General features: G+C 43.5%; 2 protein-coding genes across 2 annotated transcripts; both read left to right on the plus strand.

The window, feature by feature from the left end:
- The first annotated feature begins 1,606 nt into the window (after positions 1-1,606).
- On the plus strand, positions 1,607-2,560 carry LOC119499224 (lysophosphatidic acid receptor 6-like). Its single transcript, XM_037788480.1, has one exon. It carries the CDS (start codon positions 1,607-1,609, stop codon positions 2,558-2,560), a length of 954 nt encoding a protein of 317 aa, XP_037644408.1.
- Positions 2,561-6,118: 3,558 nt separating this feature from the next.
- On the plus strand, positions 6,119-16,958 carry sall2 (spalt-like transcription factor 2). Its single transcript, XM_037786326.1, has 4 exons — positions 6,119-6,686; positions 9,681-9,827; positions 11,590-15,461; positions 15,584-16,958. The coding sequence occupies exons 2-4, from the start codon at positions 9,752-9,754 to the stop codon at positions 15,881-15,883; spliced, it is 4,248 nt and encodes a 1,415-aa protein (XP_037642254.1). The 5' UTR covers positions 6,119-6,686; positions 9,681-9,751; the 3' UTR covers positions 15,884-16,958.
- Positions 16,959-17,372: the final 414 nt, after the last annotated feature.

Here is a 17,372-nt window from a genome sequence, read left to right on the forward strand (position 1 = left end):
AGTGGTCCTATTTAACCCATATTATATATGACATTGTGAGTGGGGAAAACCCTTTCCCTCTGTCTGTAATACACGTCACATGCTTCCCTGACTTTTCTTTTTAGGCGTATCTATAACTCTGGCGCCACCCTTTGGACAAACATCATGTTTTTGTATTTTAGAATAGCCCAGTTTGTTCTCAATTTTTCATCTATACAACATTTCTTCTGGCTTTATTGTATGTGAGTCTGTGTGTGTGTGTGCTGGAGAAGGAATTACGTTTGTTTGTTGTTACATATTTATACTTGTATACATAAAAAAGAAGCTGAATTGCTTCCAAAACAACTTTGTCACCAGGAACCTGCTCAGACCTGGTATTAACATGCTCACTTATGTCTCATATGTTGTTGCAGCCATTTTTGGGGTTGATGCCATTTGTTACACAGATTTGGTGCTGAATTTAAAAGAAATGTTACCAATCGAGAATTGATCAAAATAATCAAAAATCCCTCCAAAATACCACATAAAGACACCAAGACCTCGAGGAACACCATAGAAAAAGCCATGCTGTGATTTGGTATCAAAAACCTTTGACATTTTAGTGGTTGTAAAGTTTCATGAGGCTGTGATTATCCTAGAGGTCATTTATACAGTGAGGTCAAATTAAAAAAAAATGGTCTCACTACAAAGAAATGGCTTCTATGAGGACTAACATCATCACACATGAATACAATTAGGCGGCTCATTGGATCCGCATGAGTCTCAGCTTTACAGTGATACCCAATTTATGTAATTCCAACACTGTTTAGGGACCCAAGTATGCAGAAATATTAAAACAAATCATTTTTAGAGTTAAAATAACTCATTTATACTGATAGTGGGCATGTCTGTAAAGGGGAGACTCGCGGGTACCCATAGAACCCATTTTCATTCACATTTTGAGGTCAGAGGTCAATGAACCCCAGTTGTTTCCCCCTGCTTCCAGTCTTTATGCTAAACTAAGCTAATCATCTTGTTTAAAAGAAATGGACTAATGAAATTGTACAATGAGCCAAAAAACATTAATTGTTTGGGTGTATATTGTATATATACCGTATGTGTTATAGGTTTAACCGCTGACTATGTGGGCGAAATGAAATTAAAAATAAAGAGTTTTCTTTTGTGTTTCTAGTTGATACATAAATACATGTGGTTACTGTCTTTCTGTGTCACCTGCTCACCTGTTTTGCATATTATCACCATGGTGTCAGAGCTGTACTGCTTGTTTAACAAAATAAAATACTGATTTGACTTCCCCAATACGTTCATATCGTAATATTCTCCAAGAGAGATACTGTACTCGTTTCCATAATTCTTCTTCTATGGAATGGATGGATCAAAGGTTGCTGTGTTTTCATTTAGCCCTTTTGTGTTCGTGACTCTACAGTTCTTTAGTTTATGTTTGCTTTTGTGTTCGCAGGAAGTGACACAGTAAAATATCTGATGAGCACAACTTTTATCAGATTTTCTGCCGAAGCTAATCACGCACTCTCACCATGAGTGGACATGATAAATAGGAAACACCCAAAAATACCACATCACTGTGAAAAACTGCAGAGCTGAAAGCATCGAGGTAGATACTCTACAGATGTCCAACAACAGCCAGATGACTGGGATACATGAAAATGCTTCACTTCTCTGTGGTAAAGACCCTGTCTACTACACAAACACCTTGGGTATTGTGGTGGACTGGGTGATATTTCTCGTTGGACTACCTGAAGTCTGCCTGGCCTGCTATGCTCTCCTGCGTCTACTCAAGAAGGACAGAGCGGCTCCGATCTTCGCCATCAACCTGCTCCTGTCAGATCTCCTTCAGATCGCGATCACAGTCGTCTTTATCATAAGTCGGTTTTTCGATGCCGCCTTCTACCCCTTCGCCAGGGCCCGCTGCGTCGCACGACTGTTCGTCCGCTTGGGACTGACCTCCAGTTTGGGTTTCATGCTGCTGATTTCTGCAGAGAGGTACTTATTGGTGGCCTGCCCGGTGTGGTACCACACGAAGAACATCGCAAGGTTATCCATCCTGGTCTCAGTCGGCATGTGGACCTTCTCGCTGGCTTACGCCTCTTTTGATAATCTCTTCTTGATGCACACAAGATTCTCCTTATTGATATTCTCCATCGTCTGCCTCCTCCCTGCCCCATTCCTTCTGGGTTTCTTCAGGGCCACGTGGAAAGCCCTCAACAAGAGCATGGCCATGAGACATGACCCGAAGAAGAGGAGGAGAGTTTTGGGGGTTCTGAGCCTGGTGTTGGGGACGTACACCGTGTTGTTCTTCCCCTTCTGCTTCAGGAACCTCTACTACTCTCTGAAAGGTGACAACGCCTCAGACGCAGAGGACTCAGTCAGGGATGTTTCCGGTGTTTTGACCAGTGCTCTGGTCTATCTTAGCCCTTTGGTAGACGCTTTAATCTATATTTTCATTAGGAAGGACGTAAAGGACACAGTGGAAGCATTTCCCTGCTGCAAAACACCTCTGATGAAGCTCAGAGAGTTTCAGGACAGAACAACAGACTCTTCGCAGACCGAGACAGCTTTCTAATTAATTTGTTAAGTGGTTTAAAAAGGGAAATGCTTCTAAGAGGGAGATTTTCATCACACCTCTTGTATTGTGGGTGGCGTAGACTGAATCATCTGTTTCCTCACATGACACGCCTAACTGCTTTGAATTTCTGAATTACCTAACAAACAAGATATGTCAATTCTTACATCAAGGTCTATCTCACAAAGTAATGAAGTGGACGTAGTCACGGTGACGTCACCCATTGGTTTGTGGACTGTTGTTTTGAAGCCTCGAGTTCGGCATTTTGGCCGTCGACATGTTGTTTTTTTGTAACCAGAAGTGACACGAGAGGGTGTTGCTGAATAAGATGTTTTTAGGGAACCAAAAATATTAGAATTAACTGTCATGAACTGTGAAAGGGTTAAAGTTCTACGACAAGAACACGGACAACCCCCAGACTGGACAACGCCGTGGTAGCGACCTGTTGATCACAACGTAGCCACGCCCTAAAGCATACCCTGCTTTATGGTCTATTTGACTCTAAATGGGATCATAATTTACTAAATGAACATCATGCTGTATTGAAGAAGACTTGAAACTAGTGATTGAGACCATAAACTCATGTTTACAATGTTTACTGAGGTAATAAATCAAGTGAGAAGTAGGATCATTTTCTCATAGACTTCTATACAATCAGACTTCTTTTTGCAACCAGAGGAGTCGCCCCCTGCTGGCTATTAGAAATAATGCAAGTTTAAGGCACTTCCGCATTGGCTTCACTTCTCAGACCTAGAAGTTGCCCACTGAATGTTGCACAAGTTTCTTATGTGCACCAAACCCTTCAGCGTCTACCCAAGTGTACCAAGATTTCTATGCAAACACACAGATACACATTGTCTGAACAACTGAAGATGCCTCTGAGCGTAAGCTGAAGAAAGTGTCTATATAGAGGGACATTATCTGTGAATTAGAATATAAATGTCTTTGCTTATGACCTGCTTTTACTGTATCTTTTCTTTTATACATTAATCATACATTAAATACATTGGTTGTTTTAAAAACAATATGTGCATTTTCTACACTTGTGGTTAATGTTATTATTAAAATGATCAGGTATAACTATTAAATATAAGGTACTCAAGCTCATTGCAACAAATTCTTGTCTTTCAGAGACACCTAGTGGCTTTACTGATGTAAGACTACAGCACCTGTCAGCCAAAGTGTGCCAGGAGACATAGTAGGGCGTTGATAAAGCAACATGTAAAATCAATATAATGAATATAAAACAAAACACTGTAACACTCTTAAACAGGCATATATGGTTAAATTATCATGTGTAGACATTAATATGCCATCACAGTTAGAAGCCTTTAAATGATAGATACAGGCTGAGTGAATGAATGAATGATCCCTGCAAAAAGGCTCTATCAAATTGAAGACCATTTTCGTTTTGGGTGAAATGTTTTGCCAACTATAGAATGGATTGCCATGAAATTTGGTGCGGACATGCATGATCCCCAGATGATGAACCTGAATGACTTTAGTGATCCCCTACCGGCCGCAGCAGGTCAAAGTTTTCACTTATCTGGTGATGTTTTGGTTCAAACATTCACGTTCCCCAGAGGATGAATCGGAATGACTTTGATGATCCTATGACTTTTCATTTAGCACCATCATCGGCTCAAAATTTCAGTTTGTTTAATACTTTAGTTTATGACCAAAACCTGCAAAAATACGGTCTCATCGGTGTAAGTTGTAGGCCTACTTTGTGTTTAGGGCTAACAGTTATTGTTTTCGGTTCGGTTTGTTGGTTTATTCGTCTGTTTGTCAGCAGGATTACGGAAAAACTACAGGCCTGATTTTCATGAAACTTGGTGGAAGGTTGTCGCATGGGCCAAGGAAGAACCCAGTCATTTTGGGGGGCTCTCTGACTGCCCTTCTTGTTAACATGTTAAACATGATAACATTAGCATTTAGCTCAAAGCACACTTCCTACAGCCTCACAAGTCAGCTAGCTTGGCTGTAGACTCTTAGTGTTGTTTATTAACAATGGATTTTTTTATTAAAATGTGAAAAAATATGAATTATGACAATGGTGCACACCTGCACAAATGTTAAATCATCGTCAGTCAGACTAGATGTGAGCCCTGCGTTGCCCGGGCTCTGTACTCGCCTATATACAGTACATGTGAGATGCACACTGAGAGAGCCAATATGGAGGTAACCGGGCTGTGTGTATCTCCCTGTGGATTGAGCGTTTCGATACTTTCACAGTATTTATATGGGACTTAAGCCTGCTTTATAATAAAAAAACATGATAAAATCACTTTTTTATAATATGGGACCTTTAAGATATTCAAGAGGAATGTTAGTAGCTATCCATGGGATTGTAAACACCATCCAGGCCTATTACTGGCTTTATTTATATCTATATATTTTCAGTATACTGTCTCCAAATGGAGGAGGAAATGGTTGCATTGGGATGGTTGCATTGGGATGCATTTGGCTGCTAGTTGACTTCAACTAGCAGCCAAAATGATCCCAATGCAACCATTTCCTCTTCCATTTGGAGACATATTTTTTCACATATTAATAAAAAGAAAATAGTTTAAATAGTTTTAAATGTTGGATTATTGGCACTGCATGTGGTATCCCTATATGCAATGTGTGTGATGAGCTATTTTGGGTCTTTGACTCATAATGTAGGAAGCACACTTCATACTGTAGGAAGCACACTGCCTACATTATGATTCAAAGACCCCAAATTAGCTCATCACACACATTGCATATGGGGATACCACATGCAGAGCCAATAATCCAACATTTAAAACTATTTTTTATTAATATGTGAAAAAATATGAATTATGACAATGATGCACACCTGCACAATTGTGAAATCACCAGTCAGACTAGATCTGGGCCCTGCACTCTCCTATATGTGAGATGCACACTGAGAGAGAGCCAATGTGGAGGTAAGAGGAATGCTAGTAGCTATCCATGGAACTGTAAACACCATTCAGGCCTATTACTAGCTATACTGTCTCCAAATGGAGGAGGAAATGGTTTGATTTTGGCTGTTAGTTGAAGTATGCTTCCTCATATGAGTCCCAAAATAGCTCATCACACACATAGCACATAGGGATACAACATGCAGTGCCAATAATCCAACATTTAGAACTATTTAAATAATTTTTTTATTAATATGTGAAAAAATATGAATTATGACAATGGTGCACACCTGTACAAATGTTGTTTGATAGTTTAACTGTCTGTTGAAGTGTGTTAGTTGAAGTGTGCTTCCTACATTATGAGTCAAAGACCCCAAAATAACTCATCACACACATTGCATATGGGGATACCACATGCAGTGCCAATAATCCAACATTTAAAACTATTTTTTTCTCTTTTTTTGAGACTAAATATGATTTTTTTTATTAAAATATGAAAAAAATATGAATTATGACAATGGTGCACACCTGTAGAAATATGAAATCACCAGTCAGACTAGACCTGGGCCTGCACTCCTGCACTATATGTGAGATGCACACTGAGAGAGCCAATGTGGAAGGTAACCGTGGTCACTGTTTCCCAGAGGACCGTCTGGCGGCGAGGGCCATTAATTATAAGAGACAGGGAGACAGACAGCTAAGCAGACAGACAGACAGACAGTACTGCAGAGAGAGAGAGAGAGAGGGAGAGAGAGCAGACAGACAGGCCTGTGACAGAGGAGAGCAGGCCAGGCCCTCGACTCGACACATACAAAGAAAAAAAAAGGAGGAAGAGATCAGCACGCACGGCCAAGAGAAACTAATCCTCCTCTGTGTAGAGACTACAGCTCCCAGCACCGCCTCCTTCTAGTCCTGCCAGCAGACTATGAGTAAATACACTCAGGCATAATAACCCTTTGTCATAAGAGAAAGAAAACGCGATTTTTTGGCGACGGTAGATAAATAATTGAAAAAAAAAATGCGGCTGTCCGACTGCGCATCCCTGGGAGTGAATAGGGAATTGCTGCGCCAGTGTCCCGGCTGAGAGACGGAGAGCTGTTTCTTTACCCAACATCCAACATCCAACATAAGCTCCCTGAGCTGTTCACCCCTCCACCACCGTGTCATTTTACACAATACCGCTGCCACTGCCAACAAAAATCATCCTTTCAAACATGGTAAGTTGTTTTTTTTTTGTGTGTGTTGTGTTTTTTTGACGCGCGGCCTGTGGGGGAAATGCACATCCGGGACTGTAATTTTTTTTTTTTTTTTTTTACGAGAAGTCATAATATTTTATGAATCATAACTTGTTATGATGTGCGGGAGCGCGCGTGGCGTGCAACAGGTCGCCGTACAGTAGCGGGGGCGCGCATCTCACCGCCGTATTTTGCGCTTGTTTCCAAAACACATTGTGGTGTTCAGACCGTCGTGAAAACATGGCAAGATGGCACGAAAAATGCGTTGTTGGCACAATAGACTTCTGGGTTTAAAAAACAACGAGGATTTATCCCTTTTTTCCGGACTCTTTTGATAACTATAAGGAGTTACTACTTCTTTCTCTTTGACAAAATATGATCCATTACGCACGAGTAATTTATAGCCTTATTATTTTTCTTTTTTTAATCATTTTTTTTATTATTGTGCGGAAATCACTGCTCGGTTTTGCATTGAAAAAGTCTCCATATATATATATATATATATGCCCATTACAGAGATTACACAGTTAAACTATATCATGTTATAATGAATCGGATTTTCCACTGTGCAACAAAGGATTTTAAATAATTCAGTCACAAATCATTACCCTTTTCTTTTTTTAATCATTTTTTTATATTGTGCGGAAATCACTGCTCGGTTTTGCATTTTAAAGTGTCCATATATACAGAAATTACACAGTTAAACTATATCATGTTATAATGAATCCACTGTGCAACAAAAGGATTATTTTAAATAATTCAGTCACAAATCATTACCCGATTTGACCGCTACCGTGTGAGGACCTATAATACTCATGTCAAACATAAGGATGCGTTTTATTATTCTAGTCCAAGCCTCTCAGAGAAACATAGAGGAGGTGTTGGGTGGTGGGAAGGTGGAGGGTGTCACAGGGCCTGGGTGAAAAATTATTTTCCTCCTCACTCTGGCTGTGTCTTTTCTTTCACTACCTCTCTCCACGTGGTATAAGCAGTCTGGATAGAGGGTGAAAAGGGAGCATTGTGTGTCCAGTCAGTGGCCTTATGTGTTGGAGAGGCTCTGAGAGGGTGATGTTCACTCAGCTGTGCTCCCTCTACGCCATTGTTGCAAATTCCACCTCATTTCAGCCTCTCTGTTTACAGACAGGAGCCTGTTTTCAGAGGCAGCCTCACACACACACACACCTTGAATAGACTTGCATATACGATACGATAAGGATAATACTTTATTGTCAGACGGGTCTGACATTTGTTTTGCGTCACAGCAGCTCCATTTGCAACATCACAGAAAGGACAAAGACAAGAAACCAGGAAACATACATTTAAACATTACAATCACAGAAGACGATATTCAGGGCCCTTCAACGTACATTTGATCTGGGATTAGGCTCCACACTGTTAAGAATATAACAGTAAAGAACTGGCAGCAGGTCTGCCTTTATGTTACTGTAGAATTAACATTATTATACTGTCTGTGTATACTATACATTATTTTTTGCCTAGATGAATAGACTTAGCAGGTTACAGACATAGGAATAGTCACACTAAATACAATTAAAGGCACTTCTTAGGAAAAAGGCTATAATAGACTTGTTGACACTTTTCCCAAAATTCCTGTCTATAGCTGGCTATAAGCACAGAATGCAAACCAGAACAACATGTGAGTGAAGAATAGAGCTAATTCACATCAGCATGTACAATGTACAAGCCTCACATGAGCAGATCAGGTCCCAGAATTAAAAAAATACTGCATGAAACTGTTACTGATGATACTTTAGACAGTTGATCAGCAGTAAAGTGCTGTTTTTTAAGAATGCATTATAGTTCAGTTAAAAAATGGCCTATGAGCGTAATTTAACAGGTTTTCTTTTGTATTAACAGTAAAGCACTGTTTTTAACAATAACAGGTTAATACTGTTGAAATCCTGCTGTAAATTAACAGCAATTGTTTACAGTGCATATTTAGTTTTAGGATTGACTGGTGTACAGAAGAGTGCTTCCAGTCTAACCTTACTAAATCGTGGAACCCTGTATCTCCAATTTGATGGTAACAGTTCATATTCACTGTTCAAAACATGGTTGGGGGTCAGAGACGATGGTGTTTTAGCCAGCCTTAAGATGTTATTATGATAGGCTGATTCATAGAGTTTCTCAAGGGGTTGACCTACAATCTTTGAGCAGATTTTCATTTGGTGAAGCAGTTTTGACTTTAAAGTAGTGGACAAACTAGTGTACCATGTAGTAAAACAATACTGTAGAACATAACTCATAATCACAGAAGTAAAAAACAAAAGAAGAATTTGTTTACTCGCCCCAAAAGACCTGAGGCGGCGGAAAAAGCATATTCTTTATTTTGTCTTTTTACAGACAAATTCAATGATGCGCATGTGTGACAAGGTACAGCCTCTGACACAATATGTTTTGTTAAAAAAACAAAATATATATTTCATCAAGCTGGTTTTGACTTTTGCGCCCACCTGTGCGCACAGTTTCCTATCTGTTACACACAAGAGGCCACGCACTGTGACGTTCAGATTTTTATAGGCCCCAAAAATCAGTAATCGAAAGCTCAGGAAGGGCCCTTTATGTGATGAACTTGAGCGTCAATGTAAGAGGGTTTACTAAAGAGAAGCAGTGGACTCTTGGCTCAAAAGAAGGGGTGTTCACTCGCCATTTGAATGCAAAGTAGTGGATGAACAAGTGAGCTGTGTATGTGTGTGTGTGTGTGTGTGAGAAAGGAGGGCCAACGGTGAGTTTTAAGAAAAGGGAGACTTGTTGAGAGAAAACTGTCACACATGCCTCTTTGGCACTTTAGTCCTGTTTTTTCTTTCTCTGCACCACAATGCCACCAACGTGGACACGCTTTTGGGACTAATCAATCCGGAGCATCCATTGTCACATTATTTTTTTTTGAGATGATACTTTTAGTTTTTCTTCATTTTTGTCCCTTTAAGTAATTTAGATACCTACTTTTTTCAGTGCGCAGGGAGACAGAGTAAAAGTTGTGTGTTGGCCAATGCGCCCCTGCGTCGGTCCCATCCTGCAGAAGCATGTCCCGTCGGAAACAGAAACGACCCCAGCAGCTTATGAACCTGACCCTCGGTGACTGTCGGATACTTGAGCATGGTGAGAAATAGATTATTCTGGTTGGTGGGAAGTTTAGACCTCAAAGAATTCACTGTTCCTCAGCATGCAGAGATTGTGCCAGTTAATTGCTCATAGTGATATTAGTCTATAGTATATCTACTGTATCATTGTACTGCAGGCCTTAAACTGATGCTTTGCACTAACTTGTGACCTCATATAAGAAATACCAGTTTTGGAATTTGAACAGAAATGTCATTATGGGCAGTTACAAGTTTGTTCTAAATGTTTTCTTATCAGAATTATTATACGCTTAATTCCATTTAATTTGCATTATGTTGAACGCTAAGAAGAAGACGGCATGCTGGTATAATCGGCCTACAGACAGTCTTTAATTCATTCTCTGTGGTCGCAGCCATTAGCTGCTTTCTTTGCCCCGTAAAAACGCAAATGTCTTCACTCCTCATCACTGCCAGGTTCAAAGATGCAGACCACCCAGAATAGGGGGCTATATACAGTAAATCCCCAGTGAAAGAATTGGTGAAAAAGAACGTATATAGAGGATTTGAAAATGTGTTGCGAGAAGTAAGATACAGGTTTGGTAGAAGCAAAGAGATGAGCATGAAGAAGGTCAAGGAAAATGAAACTTTGTGAGGCACTGTATAAGGTGTTCTAACTGCAATAGCATTAGACCCCATTGTCCCCTTTCAGCTTTGTTGCCGGGCACTGAAGCATGAACATACCCATGAAGAAGTGTGTGTACGTGTGTGTGTGTGTGTGTGTGTGTGTGTGTTTGTGCACGCTGTCTGTTCACTCCAGTTACAGGAGCAGGGCCCACATTGTGTCATAAAATTGTAGCTTTCAAGCAAACAGCAGTAAGTTCTGTATGTGTTAACGTGTGCACGAGCGACCCTGTGCATACAGAGTGTTCGCTCTTTTGTGTCTGTGCGTATGTGCTTTCACATCTGTCTCTCAATGCTTCTTTGGGCTAAGTTAGCTTGTTGTTGATGGTCTGTGAGTCATCATGTCTGTCTGCGGGGCTGTTTGTTTTCTTTGCGCACCACCTCTCTTCCTCTGCCTGGCCCTAAACCGTATCAGGAATGCGACCTCAGAGTGTTTAAGGTCAAGTCTGCTAGCCAATCAGGCACCCAGTACAGTGTCCAGTACCTAACCCCTAGCACCCCATTGGGCTACTGGGGGGAAGGGCTCTTAAGGAGATGAAAGAAAGACGGATTGAATGGAGGAAGGAAGAAAGAGAGAGGGGCAGGGATGGAAGTGTGTGGATGTGGCTTCTTTTTATTGGTGGGGGGGTGGAGGGGTCCATTGTCTTGTGCGTGTTGCCCTGGCAACAAGGTAGGCTCCTCTACGGGTGAGCAGTGTATTCTTGCAGATCAGTGGAATCTGTGTATGTGTGTGTGTGTTAGTATGTGTGCCTGCATACATGACGTGTGTGTGTGTGTGTGTGTGTGCGGCGATAGGGGTCGTGAGGCTGCAGTTGATGAGGATAGACCGGACAAAGAGGAAAATAGTGGTGGAAATTAGGCCCAGAGGTTAAAAGTCATGTCTTAGCCAAGTGAATTCTTCCATTTCCTAGACATCAAGTAGCCACTTAATAACCTCCTTTACTTCTCACTGCTGCTTTAGTTGTTTCTAAGTGCCCTGAAATGTGAATTTATACTTTTTTTTTTCTTTTTTAAAAAGCTATATTATAAAAAAGATTGTAGACCACAATGTAAATCTTGATTATTTTGTTATCATTAACGATGATAAAATTACATTAATTTTCTTCTTTCAATTTCCTTAGATGACCACTTGGCAGTGAAGTCAAACTCCTCTCCATTTATCCTGGATTCTCCCTCGTGCTCTCCATCGTCCTCTCTTCAAAGCTCCCAGCTGCCCCTCGCTCTCAGTTCATCTCTCAAGGGCTCTCCGACCCCCTCTTTACCCACTGAGGATCCACCGATATCCTGCTCACACGGCCAGTCCCTCAAAGACCCACAGCGCTCCCTCTCTCCTGACTTCCCTTACTCCCCTCTCTCTTCCCAAACTCAACCTCCAACTGCCCTTCAACTGTCTGGTTGCAATCCTACGTCTTCTGCAAGTGCCCTAATCCACCCCTCCCGAAGCGCACACATGGCCTCTCCCAAGTTGGGGCTGTCAGCCACCACCACCACCTCTTCTTCCTCCTCATCGTCCTCTGCCTCCCTATGTCCTCCACCGCACCCCGGAAGCCCCAGCCGTGTGCCCGAGGGCCCCCCAAGTCCTGTTACTCCCACTCCCAGCCCAGGAGTGACATCTGCCTCAGCTGCACCCTCTAGGGCCCAACTGAGCATTGCCCTGATCCTGGAGGAGCTCCGGGTGCTTCAGCAAAGGCAGATCCATCAGATGCAGATAACAGAGGAGATATGTAGACAGGTGCTACGCCTCGGCGGAGCCTCCTATACCATAGACACACCCTCCCAGCATCTCCTCCCTCCCCTGCCTCAGCTCTGCCTCGAAGGCAGCAAAAGGGCAGCAAGCCCAACTATCGCAACTACTGCATCTCAGCCTTCCACCTCTGTTGCTCCTCTCCTGGCTTGTTTCTCCTCCCTGCTCCCTTCTCAGGCAGCCAACAAACCCACAAAGCCAAGCAGTTCATTGTCTCAAATCCTGCAGCCCCACAAGCCCCAGATGGAAGGGACGGGAGGGACTGCAGGGGCTCATGGTTATCTGAGGGTGAGTTCTCGGTCCTCAGCTCCCTCCACCTCTTCCTCTGCCGCCATCTCCATGGCTTCCTCCAACTATCCGCTAGCTTTGTCTTTAGCTCTGCCCAACCGCTATCTTCATGAGAAATCTCCAAATACCACTTCAGTGAGTGGGCACAGTGGCCTGTCCTTCCTAAACTCAGCCCTCCCCACATCAGTATCTATGGTCCAAAACTCCCAAAATGCTCTGCAATCTTTCTCTGGAGGAGCAGACTCTTCCTCTGCATCCAGCTCCTCCAATATTGGCCGCCTCCAACATGCCTGCCGCTTTTGTGGAAAAATGTTCAGCAGTGACTCCTCCCTACAGATACATCTACGCTCGCACACAGGGGAACGACCCTACCAGTGTCCAGTATGCCTCAGCCGCTTTACCACACGAGGCAACCTCAAGGTGCACTTCCTGCGTCATCGTGAACAAAACCCAGAGCTCTCACTTTCACTCCTGCCGCCTTCTTTGTTTGGGGTTGCATTAGGGGCCACTGGGGGATCAGAAATGGGACAGACCATGAGCAGTGGTAGCAGTACTAGTGGCATGAGTATGATACAGAAGAATCCAAAAAGCAGGTCTGAGGATGAAACATGTGGAGATAACAAGGAGGTCAGTGGTACCAACACTGGCTTTTCTCTGGGAGCCTCTGGAGGATCTACCCCTTCTACCCTACCCCTGCCCCCTAGTGTAGACCTGGCTTTGATTTCCCACTCTCTCCTGCAGCTCAATAGGGCCGCAGCGGTAGCAGCTGCAGCCGCTATCACCTCGGGCTCGTCCCACTCGTCTTCCTCCTCTTCAACCTCCACCTCTTCTCTGGCTACTTCCCTCCTCACCAATCCTTCCTTGTCATCGTCTTCCACCATCACAGGGTTATTCAAGGGTGCCAAGCAGCAGCACTTTGATGAGAACACTCCCCCTCACGCCCCAATGCTTTCTCCTGCTGCCTACTCCCAGCTAGCCCACCTGCCTAAGCTCCTTTTCCCATCTGTCTCCACTTCTTCCTCTACCCCTACTGCACACTCATCCCTCTACAACCATCCAGCCTTGGGCTTGCTACGCACCCAACTACCCTCTACTCCAGGCTCCCACCAACTTGCTTCTTCCAGCCATTCTCAGCTTTCTTTCCCTTTCTCTTCATTTCCTAAAGTCCCAGGTCCATCCACCACCACTCCATCCTCCCTCCCTTCCTCCATGGCTACCTCCACTCCTACATCTGAAACCTCCAAGCTGCAGAGGCTGGTGGAGAAGCTGGAGAAGGCGCCCCGCTCCTCTTCTCCATGGACTTCTGCCTGTACTTCCGCCTCCATGCTGGAGATGTTATCTAACAGTGCCACTACCTCTTCAAGTTTAGCCAACAGTCGTTTCACAAATGCCAGCACTTCGACCACATATGTCATGGCGTCCCCACCATCTTCGACTCGTGCTTCCACTTCTGTTTCAAACTTCACCCATGAGATGGTTGCTGCCCTAGGCATGAGTGCCAATGGAGCGAATGCCATGGCGGGGGGCTTGCTACCATCACTAGGCATCACAGGTCCAGCTGGTAACCTGACAACCAATCAGTGTGGGGTGTGTTTACGGGTGTTAAGCTGTCCCAGAGCACTGCGTCTGCACCAGGCTACACACCTTGGAGAACGCCCTTTTCCATGTAAGATATGTGGCAGATCCTTCTCTACCAAAGGCAGCCTGCGGTCACATCTGGCCACCCATCATGCCCGACCACCCAATGCACGTGTCCAAAACTCTTGCCCACTGTGCCAGCGTAAGTTCACTAATGCCCTAGTGCTCCAGCACCACATCCGTATGCACCTTGGTGGACAGTTGCCCACAGATGGCACAGAGGCTTCTGCACATGAGATGCCAGCTGAATCTAATGCCAAACCCTTGTCACAATCTCAATCCCAGTCCACTGACCCAAATACCCTCTCTAGTAAAACACCTCCTCTAGCAGGCCACTCAAAGAGCCCAGCCCCAAGCTCACAATTTCAAACTCCAGCAGTTGGCTCGGCTCCTGTACCTGGCAGTACGAAATCAGTTGAGATCACCAAAAATCCCAACAAGTCTGAGTCCTCCAGTCCAGACCTCATCCCCCCCTCTGACCTTAGCCCTGACCCCTTCATGAATCCCAACACACAAACTCCGCCACCAGGCAGTGTGGAGCCCCCTCTCCTTTGCGTCAGTGCCCCCTTGCCAGCCTCCCAGCAGACAGATCAAGTTTCCCCAGTCGGCAAAGACAACCAAGTTGAACAACAAGCTACTGCCGATGTCCATCCTCCTAAATCCACCCCCTCACCAGTTTCCTCCACTGTTACCAAAACCGCTGTGTCATCTAATGCTATGGTAGTGGACTGTGGAGAGGATGCAGCATCTACCTCCTCCGATGCCTTCCTTGGCTCCAGATCAAACCTGGAGGACTTACAAAGCACACCTGTCCTTGGTGACCCCTTTGCTTACACCTGTCCCAGTACCTCCTCTGACCCCATCCAGAGTCAAGATGTTCCTGATATTATTGCAACACCAACCTTGGAATCCGAGTCAGTCTCCCCAAGGCCCAAATCACCAGAACCCATGGAAGAAGACAAAGATCAGTCTTCTCCACCAGCAACACCAAAGCAAGACCAAGCAACTGTGCCTGACGAGGACCCCGACAAGACGTCCAATTTGGACACTGCTGACACTATTGGTGCTGAAGTAATGGGTGCATCACAGAGAGCTGCCCCTTTTGTAAGGGAGACACGTCAAAGCTTTCATTTTGGGTCGTATGGGAGGGAAGACCGGGCGGAAGATGCTAAGATTAGCGGATTGGCTCCAATTGAAGCACTGGATGGTTCTGTCCCCATCAACCTCGCCCCAACCCTCCCATCTCCGATGTCTCGTCCTGAGAAGAAGACCTATTCCTGCGCTGAGTGTGGAAAAGAGTATGCAAGTCGCAGTGGACTGAAGGTGAAGAAAAAATGTGTATGATTTTAAAATAACTTTGATGAGATATGTGGAGATATTAAAGCTGTGAAATATAAATGTTTTAATGTGTAAAGAATTGCTAAAGAATTGCTTTATGTTCCCAGGGGCACATGAAGCACCATGGTGTGGTAACCAAAACAGCACGTCCACCAGCCCGGAGTAGTCGTTCCTCCGCTGACCAACTTCCTTCCTCTACATCTATGACTTCCTTGAATATTCCTGCAACCAGGAGCTCAGCAGGCTTCTGGAACCAGTACCAAGCCTTCCTCAACACCAGTAACGAGTCAACTGATGACCCAACCGCTGGCAGCCAAGTAGAGAATGAGTCGGCACGGTCCGCAAAATCCCAGATGGATCAGAGAGCCGCTGAGGAAGCTGAGGAAGAGTCTAGTGAAGGTTCATAACTCGAGTCAGCGTGATTGGCTGCATAACGTTCTGGTGTTTTCAATCAATGTTTACCTTTTGGTGAAACTGTATGAACAGTTGCGTAGTACTGCTTCCTTAACACATTTCAAAGTAGCCTGTCAGTTTGATAGTCAGAGTAATATGTTTGTATGTCAAAGTTGTGAGTCAATCAGCTTGGTCTTGTTGTGTTAAAAAAAAAAAAAAAAAAAAAAGAGACAGCTAATGTACAAATATAGATGAAAATATTCAAGAAGTAAAGTCCAGCTTTTTGCTGGATTTGATAAAAAGTGACACTACCTTTGTCTGGCTGAAGTTGTTAATAGTTTGATGAACATTCTAACAAAAAAAGAGTATCCCTGTTGTATCAATGTTTCATATCAGACCTGGGTCAAATAATTATGAGTTTTTTTGTTGTTTTAAAAAAAAAAAAAGGTATTATTAGCTAATTAGTGGGTCACAGGATAGTACACTAAAAGAATAGTTTAAAATAATTGTATGTCAGTATGTAAACATTTCGGTACTCGTGTTGTGCCATGTACCAAATCTGATCCAACTGGCACCAAAGGAGGCTCCAGCTAACCAAAATTTTATTTCTTTAATGCTTCCCGACCTAGGTCTGTTTCATATCTAAAAGATTCTTTCCTTCAGTCACAGAGGGATCTGATATAAATGAGGAAACTAGATAAGCAAAGTTTTGCTTGGCGAAAGCACACAAGGACAACAAACTGAATGTGTTTCTGTGGGGAATATGACGTCTTTTGTCCCCCATCTTGTGGTTCAGTCGGATAAACTACTCACTCATGTCGTTGTGATTTACTTTTCACTATATTGTCCTGTCAAACCAGAAGCACAGCTGCAGTGTTTGTGAACCCAGTGAGGACATGGTCTTGTGTGTGACCTTTGACCTTCAGCTTTGTGAATATTATGATTGTTGTTTGGTCCAAAAGTAATATCTGTAACACTTTTTCAGTTACTAAAACTTTAAGTTGCTATATATATCAGAAGTCTATGTCTGTTTGTTGTAAGCTGTACTTTCAGTATCTCCATATTAAAAAGCAATTTGGGAAAAAAAAATCTTGCTCTGTCTTGATTGAGGGAATCTTACACAACTAGATATGTTGCAACTGGTGTACTGACTTGTTTACCTCAAACACCATATGTATACATGCACGTGTGTCCAGTTATAACATCCATGATCTCTGCCAAGACAATCAAAGCTCCCCTCCCTCGTGTCGCATCAACCAAGGGGAGTGGAGGAGGCCAGCTGTCTTTCCTCAGCTGTGGCCAGCACGGCAGCTGAACCACAGTATGTGTGCACATAAGGTTGGTAACAGGAAATATGTCTCACGTCTTAAACATTTTACTCTATGTGTTTATGTATTTATACGTTTGTCTCTGTATGCACACATAGCTGCTAATAAGCATCATGCCCACAGCAGCCATCACATGACAAGTGAAATCTATAGCTGCCATTACCACGAACAACTG

This window comes from Sebastes umbrosus, chromosome 12, assembly GCF_015220745.1.
Source record: "Sebastes umbrosus isolate fSebUmb1 chromosome 12, fSebUmb1.pri, whole genome shotgun sequence".
Classification (NCBI taxonomy): domain Eukaryota; kingdom Metazoa; phylum Chordata; class Actinopteri; order Perciformes; family Sebastidae; genus Sebastes; species Sebastes umbrosus.

Coding starts and splice junctions, on each gene's coding strand:
- LOC119499224 (XM_037788480.1), top strand. CDS start 1,607: ATGTCCAACAACAGCCAGATGACTGGGATACATGAAAATGCTTCACTT.
- sall2 (XM_037786326.1), top strand. CDS start 9,752: ATGTCCCGTCGGAAACAGAAACGACCCCAGCAGCTTATGAACCTGACC. Junction 9,828..11,589: donor CTGTCGGATACTTGAGCATG/GTGAGAAATAGA, acceptor CAATTTCCTTAG/ATGACCACTTGGCAGTGAAG. Junction 15,462..15,583: donor CAAGTCGCAGTGGACTGAAG/GTGAAGAAAAAA, acceptor TTATGTTCCCAG/GGGCACATGAAGCACCATGG.